General features: G+C 39.3%; 1 protein-coding gene across 1 annotated transcript in view; it reads right to left on the reverse strand.

Annotated features, from left to right (window-relative positions):
* Positions 1-18,773, reverse strand: part of KIF13A (kinesin family member 13A) — a 287,512-nt gene that overhangs the window by 57,928 nt on the left and 210,811 nt on the right. Inside the window, 5 exon segments of the mRNA XM_042782437.1 lie at positions 5,421-5,587; positions 5,680-5,766; positions 10,706-10,836; positions 13,379-13,513; positions 15,650-15,760. Coding sequence (XP_042638371.1) covers positions 5,421-5,587; positions 5,680-5,766; positions 10,706-10,836; positions 13,379-13,513; positions 15,650-15,760 — 631 coding nt within the window.

The raw sequence follows: 18,773 nt of genomic DNA on the forward strand, positions 1-18,773 counted from the left end.
CACCAATTTATAAAATAGTATTAAAGGGCTATGGCTGAAAGACACTAAATAAGATCTTTAAAATTCATTTCTTGTTGTTACTCAATAGTTACAGAAACCCATATGATTGCAAGTGGCTGTAGTAGAGGGGATTTCACCCCAAGATTCTGTGCCAATGCTGAGGCAGTATGACTGAGGCTATTTAAACTGCCTTAGTAGCTGCCAGGGAGTCTCTGAGTGGCACAGATGGTTAAGTGCTCACCTACTAGCTGAAAGGTTGGTGGTTCAAACCACTCAGGGGTGCCTTGGAAGACAGGCCTAGTGATCTGCTTCCAAAAGGTCACAGCCTTGAAAACCCTATGCAACACAGATCTACTGATAAGCATGGAGTCACCATGAGTTGGAATTCACTCATTAGCAACTAACAACATTAAGTAGCTACCAAGGAGTACCTGGTTGGCACCAACAGTTAAGCTCTTGACTACTAATCAAAAGACTGACAGTTCAAATCCTCCCAGAGGCGCCTCAAAATAAAGGCCTGATGATGTCCTACTGAAAAAAATCAGTTCCTGCAAACCCAAAGGAGCACAGTTCCACTCTGACACACATGGAGTCACCAGGAGTCAAATTCAACTTGATGCCAACTAAAGTAGCTGCCATGATACAGCACCACCCGTATTTACCAGGTAATCACGCTGTGGCTACAAATCAACATGCAGCCATGAAAGAGAGAGCATCCCAACATGCCCTTTCCTTGAGTTGCCCCACAGGACAACCTTGTAAGACCTCCCCAGGGGACTACCTGGTCTGCCCTCATGTGTGCAGGTCTATGGGAGCTATAAGGGCTGGATTTTACCTTGGATTTCAGTACTAGTCTGGAAATACCTGTCTCTTAGGTGTATTTAATAACCAATTTCAAGCATTCACTGCTATAAAACCAGTTGCCATTGAGCTGACTCAGACTCATGGAGACCCCATGAATATCAGAGAATTCTGCTTCATAGTATTTTCAGTGCCTGGTTTTCTGTAACTAAAAAAACAGATCAGCAGGTCTATCTTCTAAGGCCCCTCTGGGTAGACTTGAACCTCCAACATTTCAGTTAGCAGCCAAAGTGTGTTAACGGTTTGTACCACCCAGGGACTCCTTTGACCACTAGAAACCAAAAACCCAACTCCATTGCCATCAAGTTGATTCTGACTCATAGCAACCCTATAGGACAGAGTAGAACTGCCCTAGGGTTTTCAAGGCTGTAATCTTAAGGAAACAGACTGCCACGTTTTTTACCCCAGAACTGCTAAGGCGTTTGAACCACCGACCTTCTGGTTAGCAGCTGAATGTTTAACCACTGTACTACCAGGGCTCCGTTTTCACTACTATGCTGTTGTTAGATGCCACTGAGTTGGCTCTGGCTCACAACGACCTTATGTACAACAGAACACTATGCACCACTTTCACCACTATTCAGCATAGTTGTTAAATAGGAGATCATCCAAATCATAACCAGCAAGTCATTCTGGGTCTATGATATGGCCAGAACAGAATCCAAAGATCATTTGGCCTGCTCTCAAACAGCCAGTCAAATGTCAGGACATTACACATTTCCCATCACTTTCCTCCTCTTGAACAAACTGTTATAAAACTCAGTGAGACTGGCTCCCAAGGCAAATATGTTAGATTGGTATTTTAAGAAGACAGAAAGAACTACATTTAATTAGACACAGCACTTTTCTCTTCTTCATTAGTTTATTCTTTAATAAACTGATACATAACTAAGAAATGAACTTAACTCTGTTCTGATAATGGCAAAGAGAAGCTGGTGACAGTGGGAGAAGGGCATTTATGTGAGAAACAGAACTAGAATTTAATCCCCAATGGAGTAAGCTGGGTCTGTGACCCCTGCTGTTGTTAGTTGCCACCCAGTTCTTCTGACTCATGGCGACTTTATGTGACCCCTAGTCAGCTCGTATAGCTTTATTTAGAACTACCATTGACACAATGAAAATAAATGAGTGTCTGATTCCTATTTTGAGCCCTAGGGAAGAAAGCATTATTGCCCACAGATAATGTTTTTGTTTTATTTTTAGATCCAATGAATTGGGTTCCAGATCATTATTTACTCTAGAGACTCAAAATTATATTATTCTAGTCTATTACTGGGATAAACGTACATAAACATATATCTGGAAGCACTACTGCCTCAACTGTTGTGCCATTAACAGTAATAAAACCACTAGTGATGGTAGTGGTAATACCAATGACACTTTTCTATACACTGAATGCATAGGGAAAAGATAGCTACCAGGTTTTAAGCACTGGGAAGATAATGGAATTGGGACATAAGAGCATCATAATTGAAAAGGAACATTCCTCATCAAGAATTCAGAATAGATTTGCCAGGCAAAAAACTTCAGCTTCTTCCCCATAATGTTTGTTAGATTTTGCCAAAGCATGTAGCACAAGCATGAAACATAGCAGCACCACCCAAAACCAGTCCAGCACCCTCATGCTAAGGCCAATCCATTAAAAACCTTTCTCCCAGTGTTTGTGAAGGATCTTCGTCTGAAACCACATGAGAGGGAAGAGGATCTTCAAATAGGACCACCATGGGGATGACCACCAGGCAGACAGGCTTATTATCAGGAAGCCACCTAGTAGCAGGGGTGAATTGCTTTGAAACGGTCTAGCCACCAGCCAGCCAGCCAGTGTTGAAATAACACTCATATCAGAGTATGACTATGAACGCTGTAGGGAAGTCCCATTTATTTGTGGATTTGGGTAAGGTGTGGGGAGGCAGAAATATTACTAGGTATAATTAATAGTGGACAGCAAAGCTCAAAATAGAATACGTATGGATAACTCATACGAACATCATGGATCAGGCAAATGATGATTCTAATTGATTTGGCTAAGAGGATTGGAAGAACTAACAATTACTAATTAAATGTTGTTAGGTGCCATCAAGTGGGCCCCAAATAATAGTGACCCTATGCACAACAGAGTGAGAACAACGGCTGATCCTGCACCATCTTCACAATCTTTGCTGTGCTTAAGCCCAGCACCACAGCCAATCCAATTCATTGAAGGTCTTCTTCTTCTTTTTCACTGATCCTCTACTTTACCAAGCATGATATCCTTCTCCAGAGACTGCTCCCTTCTGACAACATGACAAAAGTACGTGAGGTGAAGTCTGGCCATTCTTGCTTCTAAGGAGCATTCCAGTTGTACTTCTTCCAAGATAGATTTGTTTGTTCTTCTGGTAGTCCATGGTATTTTCAGCATTCTTCACCAATGCCACAATTCAAATGCATCAATTCTTCTTCAGACTAATTAAATGCTCTTTGGTTATTCAGGGGTTTAATAGATATGTTAAGAAGGTTATAATTGGATAAGATTAGAAATCTCTGATTGGGATGGATACGTGATTAAATTGGTATTACATGAACCCTCTGCAGAATTAAAGAGAGACAGAGATGTCTAGAAATTCTATAACCTCCTTTCAAGAAGCAAGTTCTCTCTAAATGAGTGTTCTTCCACTTGCAGTCAGGAGCACACACCATCCTGTCACACCCTCCCACAGCAAGTACCAACTCAGGCTTCCAGAAAATCACTCATAAGAGATCTGTTGCCCAGGCATGTTGCTAAAGTGACCCACTGATGTGATTTTAGTGTTTGGACATCACTTTTAGAAAGTCTTTCAGGATTCCTCCTACCTTGCTGGGCAAGTAACAAAGTGGACCGAAGCTTGCTTTCTAGCTATGGTCCATTCTGTGCTGTAGTTTTCAATTGCTAATAGTCTGAACAGCTCAGTTTAATATCCTAATCCTAAGAATGCTTAAGGGAGCCCTGGTAGCATAGTGCCTAAGGCACTTGACTGCTAACCAGAAGGCTGGCGGTTCAAACCCACCAGCTACTCCTCGGAAGGAAGATGGAGCAATCTACTTCTGTAGTGATACTGCCTCAGAAACCCAAGGAGGGGTCGCTGTGAGTCGGATCCAACTCAACAGCACATAACAACACCACGACAACGAGGATGCTTAAAGGGAAAAATTACCAAATTTTCTCCACTAAGTTATTTATTTTTTTGCTCCGTTCCTTCTTTTTGTTGTTTCTTACTCTTCACAGCAATATATGAACTTGCTTACTTTTCAGAAGCTAGCCTTTTCATCATACTTCATTTGTGTATGTCAAAAAAAGAAGCCATTGTGGCTAAAAATCCATAGAGATAAATGCAAGGTCAAAACCTTTATTCCTTCAACAGAATCTCCAATTTGATATGCCAGAGATCTGATTGCCAATTCTCCAGCCATGCTCAAATTCTTCCCAGGCTTAGTCAAAGAGCAGAGTCAGAGAGTACATGTTTAAGAAAGAGCACAACTGTGGAAGCAAAATGCTTTCAAAGCTCCCTCAGGTATCGGTAACCTGTCCTAGAGCTCTTAGCATCCCTGGAGGTCCTCTTTGGTTCACGTTATGAACTCTTAAGTACCTAAAGAGCAGATGGATAGGAAAATAAAGCTGGAACAAGTGTAGAACTTAAATGGTCATTTTCCCAGGTGCTCCTGATTGTAGCCTCAACTTTACCCTTGCAAAGTAGTTCTAGTCCTTGTCTTGTCTAGTTCTAGCTGTCTTGTCTCTGGTAACATGCAAACTTTCTCATCCTGCTTCTGGGAGGTTGAGAGATGAGGAAAGGATGTGAAAGAGATAAAATACAAGCAAGGAAAGAAATTGGTTATGTATTTTACTGAGTGTGCAGGAGTGTGTATAAGCCCAGTGGAAGGAAGAAGAGATAAAAGGACAATGACTTTCAGAAAAGGAGAGGACGAGTTATAATGCAAACACTGAAAACTATGAGAAGAGAGTGGGCTAGAGAGAATGTTTTAGTGAGGATCTCTTTCTGAAAAATCTGAGGCAAGCTGGAGTGGAACACATACCAAATGCCTATAAAGCATTTCATTTTCACTATCAGTTTTGTAAAAGTTGCCTGGGCTCATTAAATAGCCCTCCTAGGGGGTATAATTGCTAATCAAGTTTACTGTAAAAGGTTTTATCTTCCCATTACATTCTACTTGAAATCCCTAGATTCAAACTCCCTTGGGGGTTTCATACCTGGAAGGATTCAGCAAGGACAGGCTCAATAATAGGAATTGGATAAGCAATTCCATCACAATCACTCAGTACCATAGGACCATGGAAATGTTATCATCTAGCTTGGGTACTAGAGGTCTCATAAAGGCACTATCACCTCCTTGTTATATCTGAAGGGAGATGACTATCCCCTGGAATATTCTCTTCAGCCCCTCACCAATGGCCTTTATAAGGAGTTAGTGCTTCTACATGTTTACATTTCAAAAGGACACTTTAACTTTATACATACAGAGACCTCATTGAATGGTGTGAGGTAAGGAAATGCCCAAGACAACAGAATCAAGGGTTAGGGTCTTACCATTACTGTTCAGCGTTTTCATGATCACTTCCATCTGTGCAAACTCATAATTATAGTCTGGTTCTGAGGATGCTTCACTGGCTGCATCTAAGTCATGCTCTGGCGGACTCGTTTCTTTTTCAAAGTCTTTCAACCAGTCTCGTCGTTTCCTCTTAGGTAAATTAATTCTGTGGGGGTTTTCACATTAGAGAAAATCAACCTGTCTTCTGTTTAACATGAAAATTTTATATGAAACTATCACTGAACACAAAGATGTTACCTAAAAAAGTGGTTATTTCCCCACAGGATTCTGTCGCCATGCCACAGCTGGGTGGTACTGCACACAAGGGTGCCATTTACACAGGACCTGAAGAAACATGGGGAAGATGGTAAGGTCAGAAGATGGAAGATAAGAAGCACAAACATCAGCTCAAGAAGCCAGAGATGGGTTTGGAAGGTTGGAAGAACTTTCTCCTAATAGAAATGTTCCAACTAATACATGTAGAATTAATAACAGAATTAGAATATCACTATTTGTAACCACTATACAGTACACCTTTGGTGGCATAGTGCCTAAGGCATCTGACTGCTAACCAGAAGGCTTGCAGTTCAAACCCACAAGCTACTCTTCAGAAGGAAGACTAGGCAATCTACTTCCATAGAGTTACCGCCTCGGAAACCCAAGGAGGGGTTGCTATGAGTCAGAAACAAATCGACGGTAGTGAGTTTGGTTTGATTTGGTTATATAAGATCTAGACAATGATTAAAGGCTGATTGCAACTATCAAAGGAGCCCTGATGGTGCAAATAATAAAGTGCTTGGCTGCTAACCAAAAGGTTGGTGGTCCAAACCCACTCAGCAGCTCTGAGGGAGCTGCTCACATAAAGATTACACCAAAGAAAACCCTATGGAGTCATTCTAATCTGTCACATGGGGCCACTATGAATTGCTATGAATAACCAAGGTTGGATCTTACCAGAAAAAGAAACCTTAAAAGACAATTGGAGAAATTTGAACACTGACTGAATACAGATGATTATTTAGGAAGGGTTGTTAATTTTTTAAATGGGATCTACTGCAATTATGTTTACAGTAAAGAGTCCTCATGCTTCAGAGATACATTTTTTAGGTATTTATGGATACAATGATGTAATAATATCTGGAGTTTGCTTTAAGATAATCCAGAGGGGAGGGAGGAGGAGATGTAGAGGAGTATAAATAAAACAAAACCGTCTATGAGTTGCGTCTTTTAAAGCTAGATGATGCATTAATGGGGATTTGCTCTATTATTTTCTCTACTTTTATGTATGGTTGAAATTTTCCATAATAAAAAGTTAGGGGAAAACATAAAAACAATTCTGGACTTAATTCCTAAATAGCTACCATACAAATTGTAAAACCAAACAAGAGAGACGGGCCAGCCAATTCTGACAATCTTTGTTATAGTGTTTATGTTCTTATTGGGTGCTGTAGAGTTGTTTTCAGACTCACTGCGACCCTGTGTAACAGAATAGAACTGCCCCATAGGATTTTCTAGGCTGCAGTCGTTAAGGAAGCGGATCACTAGGTCTTTCTCTCGCAGAGTCTCTGGGTAGGAGACCTTTTGGTTGGCAGTAGAGTGCTTAACCATTTACCCTATCAGGCATCATAAATGATGTGGCTGTGTCTCTGGGTCTATGTTGACCTATGCATCCAGGAATTGTCTGAAACAAGTCTTGAAGCAGCAACTCTGCCCAATGGACATTTAGAGGTACTCTTTCAACAATGCAGCTATCCCTATGTTGCAACTTTGCTATAGCTTGTTGTTAGGTACCACCAAGTTGATTCTGACTTACAGCGATCCCTTGTGACAGAACAGAACTGTCCCTTAGGGTTTTCTAGGCTATAATCTTTATGGGAACAGACTGTTAGGTCTTTATCCTGTGGAGCTGCTGGGTAGATTCAAACTGCCAACCTGTGGGTTTGCACCCAAGCACTTAACCATTGTGCCATCAGGGCTCCTACTGCTATAACCTACTGCCTATTTAAAAAAAAAAAAAAAAAATCAAACAAACAAACAAACACCAAACTCACTGTACTCAAGTAGGACCTGACTCATAGCGACCCCTCTTGGGTTTCCGAGGTGGTATCACTATGGAAGTAGATTGCCCAACCTTCTTTCCAAGGAGTTGCTGGAGGGTTTGAACCGCCAACCTTCTGGTTAGCAGTCAAATGCCTTAGGCACTATGTCACCAGAGCTCCTGGATAACCTACTGTGAAAGATTTTGTGGGTTTTTCTCTTACCAGATCTTGCTGACTGATCCTTGACACAGTTTAAAGCTTAGTTACTGTGATTTTCGATTGGGAGAGGAACAGTTCTGAATTTTTAGCAGTGACAATGTTAGTCTTCTCATAAATGTATACTCCACTTAAATAAAAAGGTTTGCTGGTATTTAGAAACAAAATAAAACACTAAGGAAAATAATTAATCAATCAATTCAAGTTTAATTTGATAAAGAGGACTGTCAGGCAAAGCTTTTCCAATGGAGAAAATAATAACTACTTCTGCAGTGATACCGCCTCAGAAACTCAATGAGGGTTTGCTATGAGTCTGGTCCAACTCGATGGCACATAACAACAACAACGCTCAGAGTTAAGGAGTAAGTAGAACTCACATATGAAAATAATATTTCAACTCTAGTAACTAAGTTTTTATTGGTAAAAATGCCATCTTAAATGTTTTTGATTTGGTATAAAAATACACACTAAAACTCTGGTGAATTTTTTTTTCTACTAACATGCTCCCTTTATGCTTCCCAGTCAAAATGATGAACTCTCAACATTGTAAGTCAAGAGTCACAAGTTTGTGTCCCATCTGTCTGGAACTATAGACTTGCTTTATTCATCTGCAAAAATAGAAGGAGAGATCAGAATACACACATATACATATGTATGTATGCACACGCACATATACATGTATATATATATGTATGTATACACACATACATTTTGCTGAAAGAATTATGAAAACTTTTATAGTCTATTTCTCTCTTCTATTTAAAAAACAAATACATATTTTTAAATTTTTATTGTGATTTGTGTGAAAGTTTATAGAACAAATTCATTTTCCATACAGCAGTTCATACCCATTTTCTTTCTAGACATTTACTGAAATTCCCACAGTGTAACAGTTCTCTTTCCACTTGCTCCCCATATTGTTATGTTGTTATGTGCCGTCGAGTCGAACCCGACTCATAGTGACCCCTCCTTGGGTTTCCGAGACAGTATCACTACGGAAGTAGATTGCCCCATCTTCCTTCCGAGGAGTGGCTGGTGGGTTTGAACCGCCAACCCTCTGGTTAGCAGTCAAGTGTCTTAGCCACTATGCTACCAGAACTCCCACTTCCTCCCCATAGTCACCTCTTTCCTGTGTCCTTCTCTCCTATGCACTCCCGACCCCCACCCCCAAGGTGTCTCCCTGGGCAAACACTGCCCTTTTCCCATGATTGACTGCTTGAAGGATTCTATCTCCCTGATGTAAATGTTCACTTCATATGCTTGTCTACTGTTTGGCTAGAAGCCACCAGTTCCAGACCTAAAGAGTAACTAGGGGTCATAGTCTCAGGCCTCTCACTAGGCTCTATCAGATAAGCAAACCTCGTCTTTTTTTGAATGATTTTGAGTTTTTTCCATAAGCCAAAAAATTAGTATAAAAAAGTAACTTCCAGTTGGATATATACTTGGGGGGCTTGGGAGAAATAAATATAAAATTTCTTGGCAGGTATGTACCTACCCTTAAGTCAGGCCCCCAGATGCCTACAGATAAACCCCTGCTGAAGATGAGCTCATCTAAGAAATCATACACTGCTTGAGGAAGAATGTTATAAACAGATACAACAATCAGCTGGACTGAATCCCCCAAAACTTCAGAGAACAAAATCTCAAATAAAGACCATAATGTAAATAAACATAAAAAAGAGAACAGGTACATTTAAAAAAGAATTTCTTAAAATTCTATAAATGAAAACCCAATAGAATGGCAAGATATAACTAAAGAGAGAATTACTGAACTTGAGGATATATTTGAGGGAATGATGATTGTCCCTTAACTTCATGTTCCTCTCTTGCTATGCTTTGCAACCTATTCAGCTTCCCAACCTTCCCCTCCCAAGCCTCCTTCTTTGTACTTTTTTCCTCTATCCCTACAACCCTCTGGTACCTGAATGTACCAGGGTTACCAGTGTCTTCCTAATTGGGAGACCCAAAAGAAGCTTCTTAGCTTCTAATTTTGACCCTCTCTTTTAATATAGGAAGGTACCTTGTTTGACTTAAGACTATTTAAACTCAGAATAAATAAAAATCAAGAAATAGTATAATTTCACCACTAAGTATCATAACAATTATACTACTATAATGCACACTTTCATGTACTATGCATGCTATTATTGTTAGCCTCAAGTTTTCATGATTTAGAAATTGATAGGCCTACATTAACAGAAAAAAATTGAAATATGTTGTTCTTATAAAAATTACAATGTTCTAAATTAAATTATGTTTTAATGAATATTTTTATAGGACTTCATTTAAACTTTATACCTGATTAAAAAATAATTCAAGATATAATTTAATAGAAATTAAAAAAATAGATATATTACCTTCCCAGTTTCCAAATTTTTACTATTTTAGGAAATTTTTGTGCTATGAACTTGTATGATTAACTGTTTTCTTACATAATACATTACACTAAATAACAGCAACTAATTTTATTCAATATTTATATATGTCAGGCATTGAGCCAAGTGATTGACAAATTTTACCTTATTTAATCTTAGAAATACCTAAGAAGTAGGCACTATTAGCCCCATTTACCTCATGAGGAAATCAAAATATAGATAAGGAAGTATTTTACCCAAGATCACACAGCTAATCAAGGCAGAATCTGCCTGGCTAAATCTGCCTGCCAAAGCCCAACCCACGCTCACTGATATCGAGTCAATTTTGACTCATAGCAACCCTACAGAACAGAACAGAAGTGTCCCATAGGGTTTTCAAGGCTGTAAATCTATGGAAACAGACTGTCTCTCGTCTTTCTCTCATGGAGCTGCTGTGGATTTGAACCACTCATATTTTGGTTGGCAGCCAAATGCCTTAACTATGTGCCACTAGAGCTCCAATTCCAAAGCCAGTGCTCTTAAATTGTTGTTATGTCATTCTCTAACACCTGGAAAATAAATCGCCCTGAGGATCCAGCATATTCTTAACTTCTGGAGTCTCCTCCTGAAAATGAAGCACCCGAGGCATGTGAAGTAGCCATTTACTTTTCTTACCTTGCATTTTCTTTTGGAGTAAGAGAAACATCTCCATCAGATGCAATGTCAATCTCACAGTGCTCCGGCTGAATTCCTATGCCAAACAGCTGAATGTCCTGAGAGGTATCTGCACCCACCCTGGTATGAGCCTAGTAAGGAAGGAAAAAACCCACACTGACATGTTACTCAACAACATTTATCACAATTAGCTTGAATTACCCAGTAGTACATGCATGACAATATTAAATGAATCAGACAGGAGATGCTAGATATCTGGGACACTATAAATAAGTCAAAACATAATATCTTAACATATTAAAATGTAGTTTTAAACAGTACCAAAAACAAAAACAAAAACAAAACCACCCAAACAAACCTTCAGCAACAGTGATTATTAGAGTTTAAAATTTATAAGCAGAATATGTTATGTTCCAATTTTGACTCTACCCCTTACTATTTAGTGATTCTAAAAACCAAACCCACAGCCCTAGAGTCATATCTGACTCACAGTGACCCCTTCTTGGGTTTCTGAGGTGGTATCACTACAAAAGTAGATTGCCCAACCTTCCTTCCGAGGAGTGGCTAGTGGGTTTGAACCACCAGCCTTCTGGTTAGCAGTCAAATGCCTTAGGCACTATGCTACCAGAAGGCAAGTCAATTTACTCGCTTAGCCTCATTTTCTTTCTTTCTTTTTTGGTGAAATGAAGGACAATGCAAGATTCTTTTAAACACTGTTTAAGATAACAGTGAAAATGCTTTGAAAACAAAAGTGTAGTATATAAATTCAAGAACCAGTAAAAGCAGTTTCATAGTCATGTTTTAAAATATGCAACTCTTAAAAATGTTGAAATTAGCTGAGTGTCTAACTAATACCAACATTACATAGAGTATTAAAGCCTGTAGATTATATACTAATAGCAGAATTTCAAGTATCTCAAATCTGAGACATATGAGGACTGTGACCATGGTTAATCAATTCATTGTTCATCCTCTAATATTTTTTCTCATACCCCTAAAAATTATTTAATCCCTATTTGACAGAGAAAGTGTACAGCTTTGTCTTTCAAAATTGACATTTCAGAAAGAATTCCTTACTCTGTATTCATTTCCTAAATAAAAGATCTTAAGTCCTTCAGTGGACTCTCAATGAGGCTATCTGTAGCACATTTATATCTCTAGAAAAAGTAGACTAAAAGGATGACAGATAGAAGCTCCTTCTTCAATTCTACCTTATCCTCTATTGTATTCTGTACATTCATTAGGCAGATCAGAACCCTAACTAACCTTTAACAAGCAGGTCATCTAGACATTGGATAATCTCTGCATTTAGAGATACAGGGTTTTAGATAATGTAATATAAGCTGCCTTCAAGTCCCTAGGTACACAACCCTTGATGATCATTTCAGTATTGTTGTTGTTATTGTTATGTGCAATGGAGTGGGTTTCTGAGGCAGTATCACCACAGAAGTAGATTGCCCCATCTTCCTTCCAAGGAATGGCTGGTGGGTTTGAACCGTCAGCCTTCTGGTTAGCAGTCAAGTGCCTTAGGCACTATGCTACCAGAGCTCTCCCATTTCAGTATTACCACCTATATTTATATACTACCATAATGCAGAAATTGAAGGTGTGTGAGATTAAAATGAGATTAAAAATGTCCTAGTAGTCATTTGAGTGCCCTGTGTCATTCAGGGTGCCTTGTATCAAATAGATGTCTCATTTCTCATTGGATAATGAGCCAGAAGTTCTGAAACGTGTGGTCTGAAAACCCTGGGGGTCTCTGAGAATCATTCAGGGTGTCCATGAAGTCAAAACTACTTTAATACAAATCCTAAGATATTATTTACTTTTTGCACTCTCGTTTTCTTATGAGTGTACAGTGAAGTTTTCAAGAGGATAGTGAGAATAAATGACCTATAATGATATCATGGTTCTAAAGACAAATAGAATTGTACTGCTATATATTTTCGTAGTTTACATTTTTCTCAGTTTAAATGTCTAATACAGTAAATAGATGGATAAATACACAAAAACAAAAGTTCTTTAGTTTCTGACCTTTTAAGAGTATAATTAAGTACTGAAACCAGGAAGTATCAGTGCTGCAATAAACTATCCAACATGAGCTTGGTCAATGGCATACCTTGAAGCCAAAGGGCCAACTCCCAAAGGCCACACACCATCTCTACATGTGAAGGATGATTACAGGACAAATAGTTAAATCCAGAGGATTACGTTTGGAAGGGATAGATGCAGGAAACACTCACTGTATAATCTACCACAAGGCCTTGCTTTAGGCTTACGTGCTCCTTAGAATTACTCAGAAGCATAACTAAGAAATACCCCAAGCTTCTCAGAATACTTGCCACTGAATTTGGAACTTCTCAGAATTCTTCTCATACCAGGAGCCACCACATACCTGGAGCTACGAAGCACCCTGACACCCTCAATGGCCCATTCATGCCCCTGCAGTGCCTACATCCACAGGAAATCCACCCAAACTGCAAAGCTCCATGATAATACAGAACAGCTGTTTCTCCTTCTCAACAATTACCTGACTGTACTTTTTTACTTCCAATAAGGGTAAGTTAGGTACAAAATGTAAAGTTAAAAAAAATAACACAGGCACTCAGATTCAATTGGGAACTATACATGAATGCGTGAGGATTTTAACTGTTAATTTATATACCATCTTACCTTTAAATAATAAACCAGGAGTTCATTGAGAGCAGGGTCTGCATTTAGGTTGACTAAGTAACACTTGTCATCCCCCACCTTGATGCCAGATGTCTCAAGGGAAATCCCCATACTTTCAAGTTGTCGTTGTCTCTCCTGTGGACAAATGCAAAAAAGACAGGGAACTCTTATTTGTTATTCTACTCACAAGATGTATCCATGGAAAATTCAAGTCACTGTTTCTGGGGACAAGGCCAATAAAATTACACATTCTACCCAGTTCAACCAAGTTAACAGAGAATCTATGATGAGTGAAATTGTAACCCCATTTCATAGGGACCTGATGGGTGAAGTAGACATTATCTTGTTTCCTAACTGGTCCACAGTCTAGTAGCAGGAGAGAGCCCACATAACTAGAAGAGAGTACTGTGCCACTGGAGAGATGCAAAGTGCTATGGAGGTTCAAAGGAGAAGGGACCATGATGGGTTAAGAGGCCAGGAAAGAGCAAAAGGTGGGAACAACCCAAATGTCCATCTATGGATGAATGGATACACAAAATATGGTATATGCTGATAATGGAATATAAAAGAAAAAAAAAAGAAATGAAGTACTGATATGTGCTACAACTTGAATGAAACTTAAAAACATAATGCTGTGTGAAAAAAGCCAGACACAAAAGTCAAATATTATGATATTATTTATATGAAATATCCAGAATAGGTAAATCCAAAGAGACAGAAAGCAGATTGGTGGTGCCAGACAATGGGGGAAGGGGGAGCGACTGCTTAATGGGTATGGGGTTTTGTTTTGGGGAGATGGAAATGTTTTCGAGTAAGACAGAGACAGTAGTTGTATAGTATTTCGAATGTACTGACCACCACCAAATTGTTCATTTAAAAATGATTAATTTCATGTTCTATGAATTTTACCTCAATTTGAAAAACAAAATTAAGGAAAAAAAGTACCAGGAGAAGCTTCCAGAACAGAATACATTTGAGATGCTTCTTGAAACCTAAGAAGAATTTCTTCAAGAAATGAGAGAGTAGTAAGATAAGGGTGGGGAGTTCTGGGGACAGGGCCTAGGAAAGCACAATGAAGACTCTGGGTATAGTGGATGAACCCCTAGTAAATGTGGGAAAGCAGTGGGAAATAGGGCTAGAAAAGCAGAATGGGCCCATATTGTAGACCACTCCCTTCAAAAAAAACCCCTTGCCATCAAATCAATTCTGACCCGTGTTGTTGTTGTTGTTATGTGCCATTGAGTAGAATCTGACTCACAGCGACCCTTCCTTGGGCTTCCGACTCATAGCAACCCCTTAAGGCAAAGTAGAATTGCCCCTAGAGTTTCCAAGGCTGTATATCTTTACAGGAGCAGATTGCCTCATCTTTCTCCCAAGGAACGGCTGGTAGGTTCAAACCACCAACCTTCTGGTTAGCAGTCAAATGCTTTAACTGCTATGCTAACTGAATTCATTCATTCATTTATTACAGCCTACAATATGCTAGGCACTGATTTATGACTGGGAACATATTAGTGAACAAAGCAATGTCCTTTCTTTAATGAAAATTTATATTCTAGTGTGGGGAGATGAACCATGAAAAACAGATGAGTAAACATATAATATTTCCAGTGGTAACAAGTGTTATGTATGGAGAAAAATAAACAAGGTAAAAGAGATAGTAAATTAGCTGCATGTGTGTATACTTTAAGAAATATATAAGCAGAATCTTAGATGAGGTCCCAGTTACCACTTTAAGCTACTTGAAAGGGATGGTCAAATATTTGCAAATAGATTAAGATGTTCATGAAATGCATGGCATAGAGATATATCCTATACATACATGAAAAATTAGCTCCTGCTTTACATTTTACCTCAAGTAAAGCTTACACAGCATTTTCTAAGAAGCTAAGATACTCAAATACATAAAAAAAAAAAAAAAAAAGGATGCTGGTGCTGTATGTTATAAATTCTCTGCCAATAGGTAGCCTTATGCTATGCCATGGGATCTAAAATCGCCAGATTTTTGTTTGAATGTGAAAAGCAGGAAATTTTAAAGATATTTCCTATGTCTGCTCCAATTCAGTGCTCTCCAATACTTCTAGCAAATACATGAACCAAATTACAAGTCAAAAAAGGGCAAGAAATCAGTGTCTAAACTAATCTTTGCAGTCTCTAGTTCAGCACAAAGAGGTCCTTTCAAGACTTTTTGGGGGATGACAAGAAGCTATTTTTAAAAAGACAGCAAATGAAAAAGAATCACAACATTTTAGGCCTAACTTATCCAGCTACCTGTGCAATTTCTTCTGTTTTCCTCAGCTTCTCCTCCCAAGTCACTGTTAGTTCTTTTATCAGCTTTTCAGATTCTTCGAGCTTCTCCTTCAGTTCAGGGGCTTTCATAGCCTTTTAAAATGAAACCAAAGATATCAGCTTTTTAAACGTTTTCTCATCATTATGTACAAGACAATCATGTATTGCCCTTCCTTAAGCAGCTATCAATAGTCTGTTGGGAACAAGTAATTGAGTCATACATGCCTGGGGTGGGTTTTAGACCTTTATTAATCAAGTGAAATGTAAGAGAACTCAGTTGCTACTGTTCAAAGAAAAGGAAATTCCAGCACTCTGAATTGAAGTGATACAAATCATTCATAGCGATTTTATCCATCATACTTTAATTTCACACTGAAAGACCTATAAGATGCTAACGTTCATCCTCACAATAAAAAAAGTGGGGGTGCCAGTGACAAAAACAGGTTACCTAAGTAGACTTCTTCTTCTTCTTTTTTAAATAAGACAGAGATCAGTACACCTCACCAATAAATGCATTCCAGTTAAATTAATGAGCTAGGAAAAGTGAAGATTCTTTTTTATTTGAAAAACTGAAAATGAGCCCTTTATAACAACCACTTTTCTTTATTGATGGTAATAAATTTAGCATATTTATTTGGTGGTAAGGTCTGGAGAAGGGAAGTGTTATATAATATTATGATTAAATTTCATTCTTTTAGTGAGCCTGAGTCCATGGGATGTGACCTTCAAAAATTTTTCTTAGCCTTTTTGTCCTTCCCCTTATGTGACACAGAAAAGCTAGAGGGTGCTGCTGTTGGTGAAATGCCCTTCCTCCAGGTTGATAAAACCAAACAATAACCAAACTCACTGCCGTTGAGTCAGATCCGACTCATAGCAACCCCTCCTTGGGTTTCTGATGTAGTATCGTTACAGAAGTAGATTGCCCAACCTTTCTTCCGAGGAGTGGCTGGTGGCTTTGAACTGCCAGCATTTTGGTTAGCAGTCAAATGCCTTAGGCACTATGCCATCAGAGGTCCTGCACGTTGACAAGGCTCTGAAAAGTTCTTTCCCTCTGAGAACAGACATTTGTTATAGAGAACAAATCAAACACCAAACTCACTGCCATTGAATCGGATCCCACTCATAGTGACCCCTCCTTGGGTTTCTGAGGCGGTATCACTACGGAAGTAGATAGCCCAACCTTCCTTCTGAGGAGTGGCTGGTGGATTTGAACCGCCAGCCTTCTGGTTAGCAGTCAAATGCCTTAGGTACTATACCACCAGAGCTCCTTTAGGTAGGAGAACATCTGGTTAAAGAGTGACTTCCCTCTGAATTTGCTCAGTGAGAATACCTAAAGGATCTAAATACAAATTTACGCAGCTTTTAAAAAAAAGGTTTTTAGACTTAACTTGGCAATGATATGTTATGACACCCTATAATAACATGAGCCTCCACAGAGCCAAACCCTATGCACAGGAATGACAGAGCTTGGACAAGAAGTTGAACAGTTGACCATCTGGAGGCCAGTTGAGTCTGCTTGAGTCTAAAAGTGTTAACAGAGCCTGAGAGTGAATGTTAGTGCTAGGTTGTTGTTGCTGTTGTTGTTATATGCCGTAGAGTCGGCCCCGACTCATAGCGACCCCCCCTTGGGTTTCCGAGGCAGTATCACTACGGAAGTAGGATTGCCCAACCTTCCTTCTGAGGAGTGTCTGGTGGGTTTGAACCGCCAGCCTTCTGGTTAGCAGTCAAGTGCCTTAGGCACTATGCTACCAGAGCTCCTTACAGGGACATAAAGCAAGAAAATTCTAGGTGAGCCTGCTGTGGTTTCTCTCCTCTCTGCTTTGGCCAAGTACAGCTCTGGCCATCAGTCCCACATTATATTATATGCAGATTCAGAAATAAGTGGCAGTAACTAGATAATTCACCTATAAACAAATTCCAGGATCAATACACTTTCCTCCTAGGATCATGCTTCTCTTGAAAGTATCAGCATTTTGAGTTTTCAGATGTTTTGCAATCTTTGTTGGCATCAATTAAAAAATTATGCTTGATGCACTGAATGATGATTTAATAATAGTAACAAAAATTAGCAACATTTATTGAGCACTTACTATGTGCAAGGCATTGTGTTAAGTGCTTTCCAGTATCAAATGTTGTACTAGGTGTTAAAGGTAAAAAAATTAATAAAGGATGGCTTCCTGCAGTTCAGGAGCCCACAGCCTAGAAGAGAAAGACATGTAAATACATAGTTATAATGCAACACCATAATCGCCAATTAATAGAATATTCAGAGAGTTCTGGCAATATGGTGGACTAGGCAGAAAGACTGCACAGACCTTCTTCAACAAAGAAAAGGGGAACCAATTAACACAGATACAGAAGATAATCCTGGACCCCTGAGCCTTGAAGGGAAGGATATAGAAGTGGACTAAACTCCAACTAGCAGAAGAATTTGCATGAAAATACAAAAAAAAGTGGAGCTGCGGTATGGCAGTGATCCTGATGGCACAGAAAGCTTAGATACTGCTGAGTGGTGGTAGGACCTAAGAATTAACCTAAAAATCACCCTGCTAGTCAGGGACTGCACAGACAACTGCTTGGGTGGCTGGGGAATAAAAGGGAAAAGAGCAAAGAGGAAGGTGGACTAAACTGTAGACTTTTGCCTATCCAGAGGCGCAGTCATTTTGAATGTTTACAAGTGGCTTGATCATTTTGGATATTTAAAGCGACAGCGTTCTCCCAGATTCCAGGGACTTAAGAACAGGCCCTGCTTGCTGGGAACCATGCACGAGTAGACTACTGGAAAGGTGTGACACTCTCCTTGTTACTCTTATATCTCACACCCTCTTGGTGAAAAGGGGTGCAGCAATCGCTCACTCCCACCCACCTTCTGGGCTGGTAGGAATTCCATCCCAGTCTGTGCATTCCCGTGGAGCCTGGGTGCCCTGCCCTGCCCTCTCCACATTATTTTCTTTTTTTTAGTTTGTTTTTGTCTGTTTTAAAACTACTACTCTATTATTACTTTTGTCCTTTTTATTTTCATTCTTTATTCTTCCCTTCCCAGGTTCTAGTTTTCAGCTTTTTTTCTTTTCCCTGTTCCTGGTTCCAATTTTTTTTTTTTTTTTTT

This window comes from Orycteropus afer, unplaced genomic scaffold, assembly GCF_000298275.1.
Source record: "Orycteropus afer afer isolate SDZICR_OR568_19922 unplaced genomic scaffold, OryAfe1.0 scaffold00012, whole genome shotgun sequence".
Taxonomy (NCBI): Eukaryota; Metazoa; Chordata; class Mammalia; order Tubulidentata; family Orycteropodidae; genus Orycteropus; species Orycteropus afer.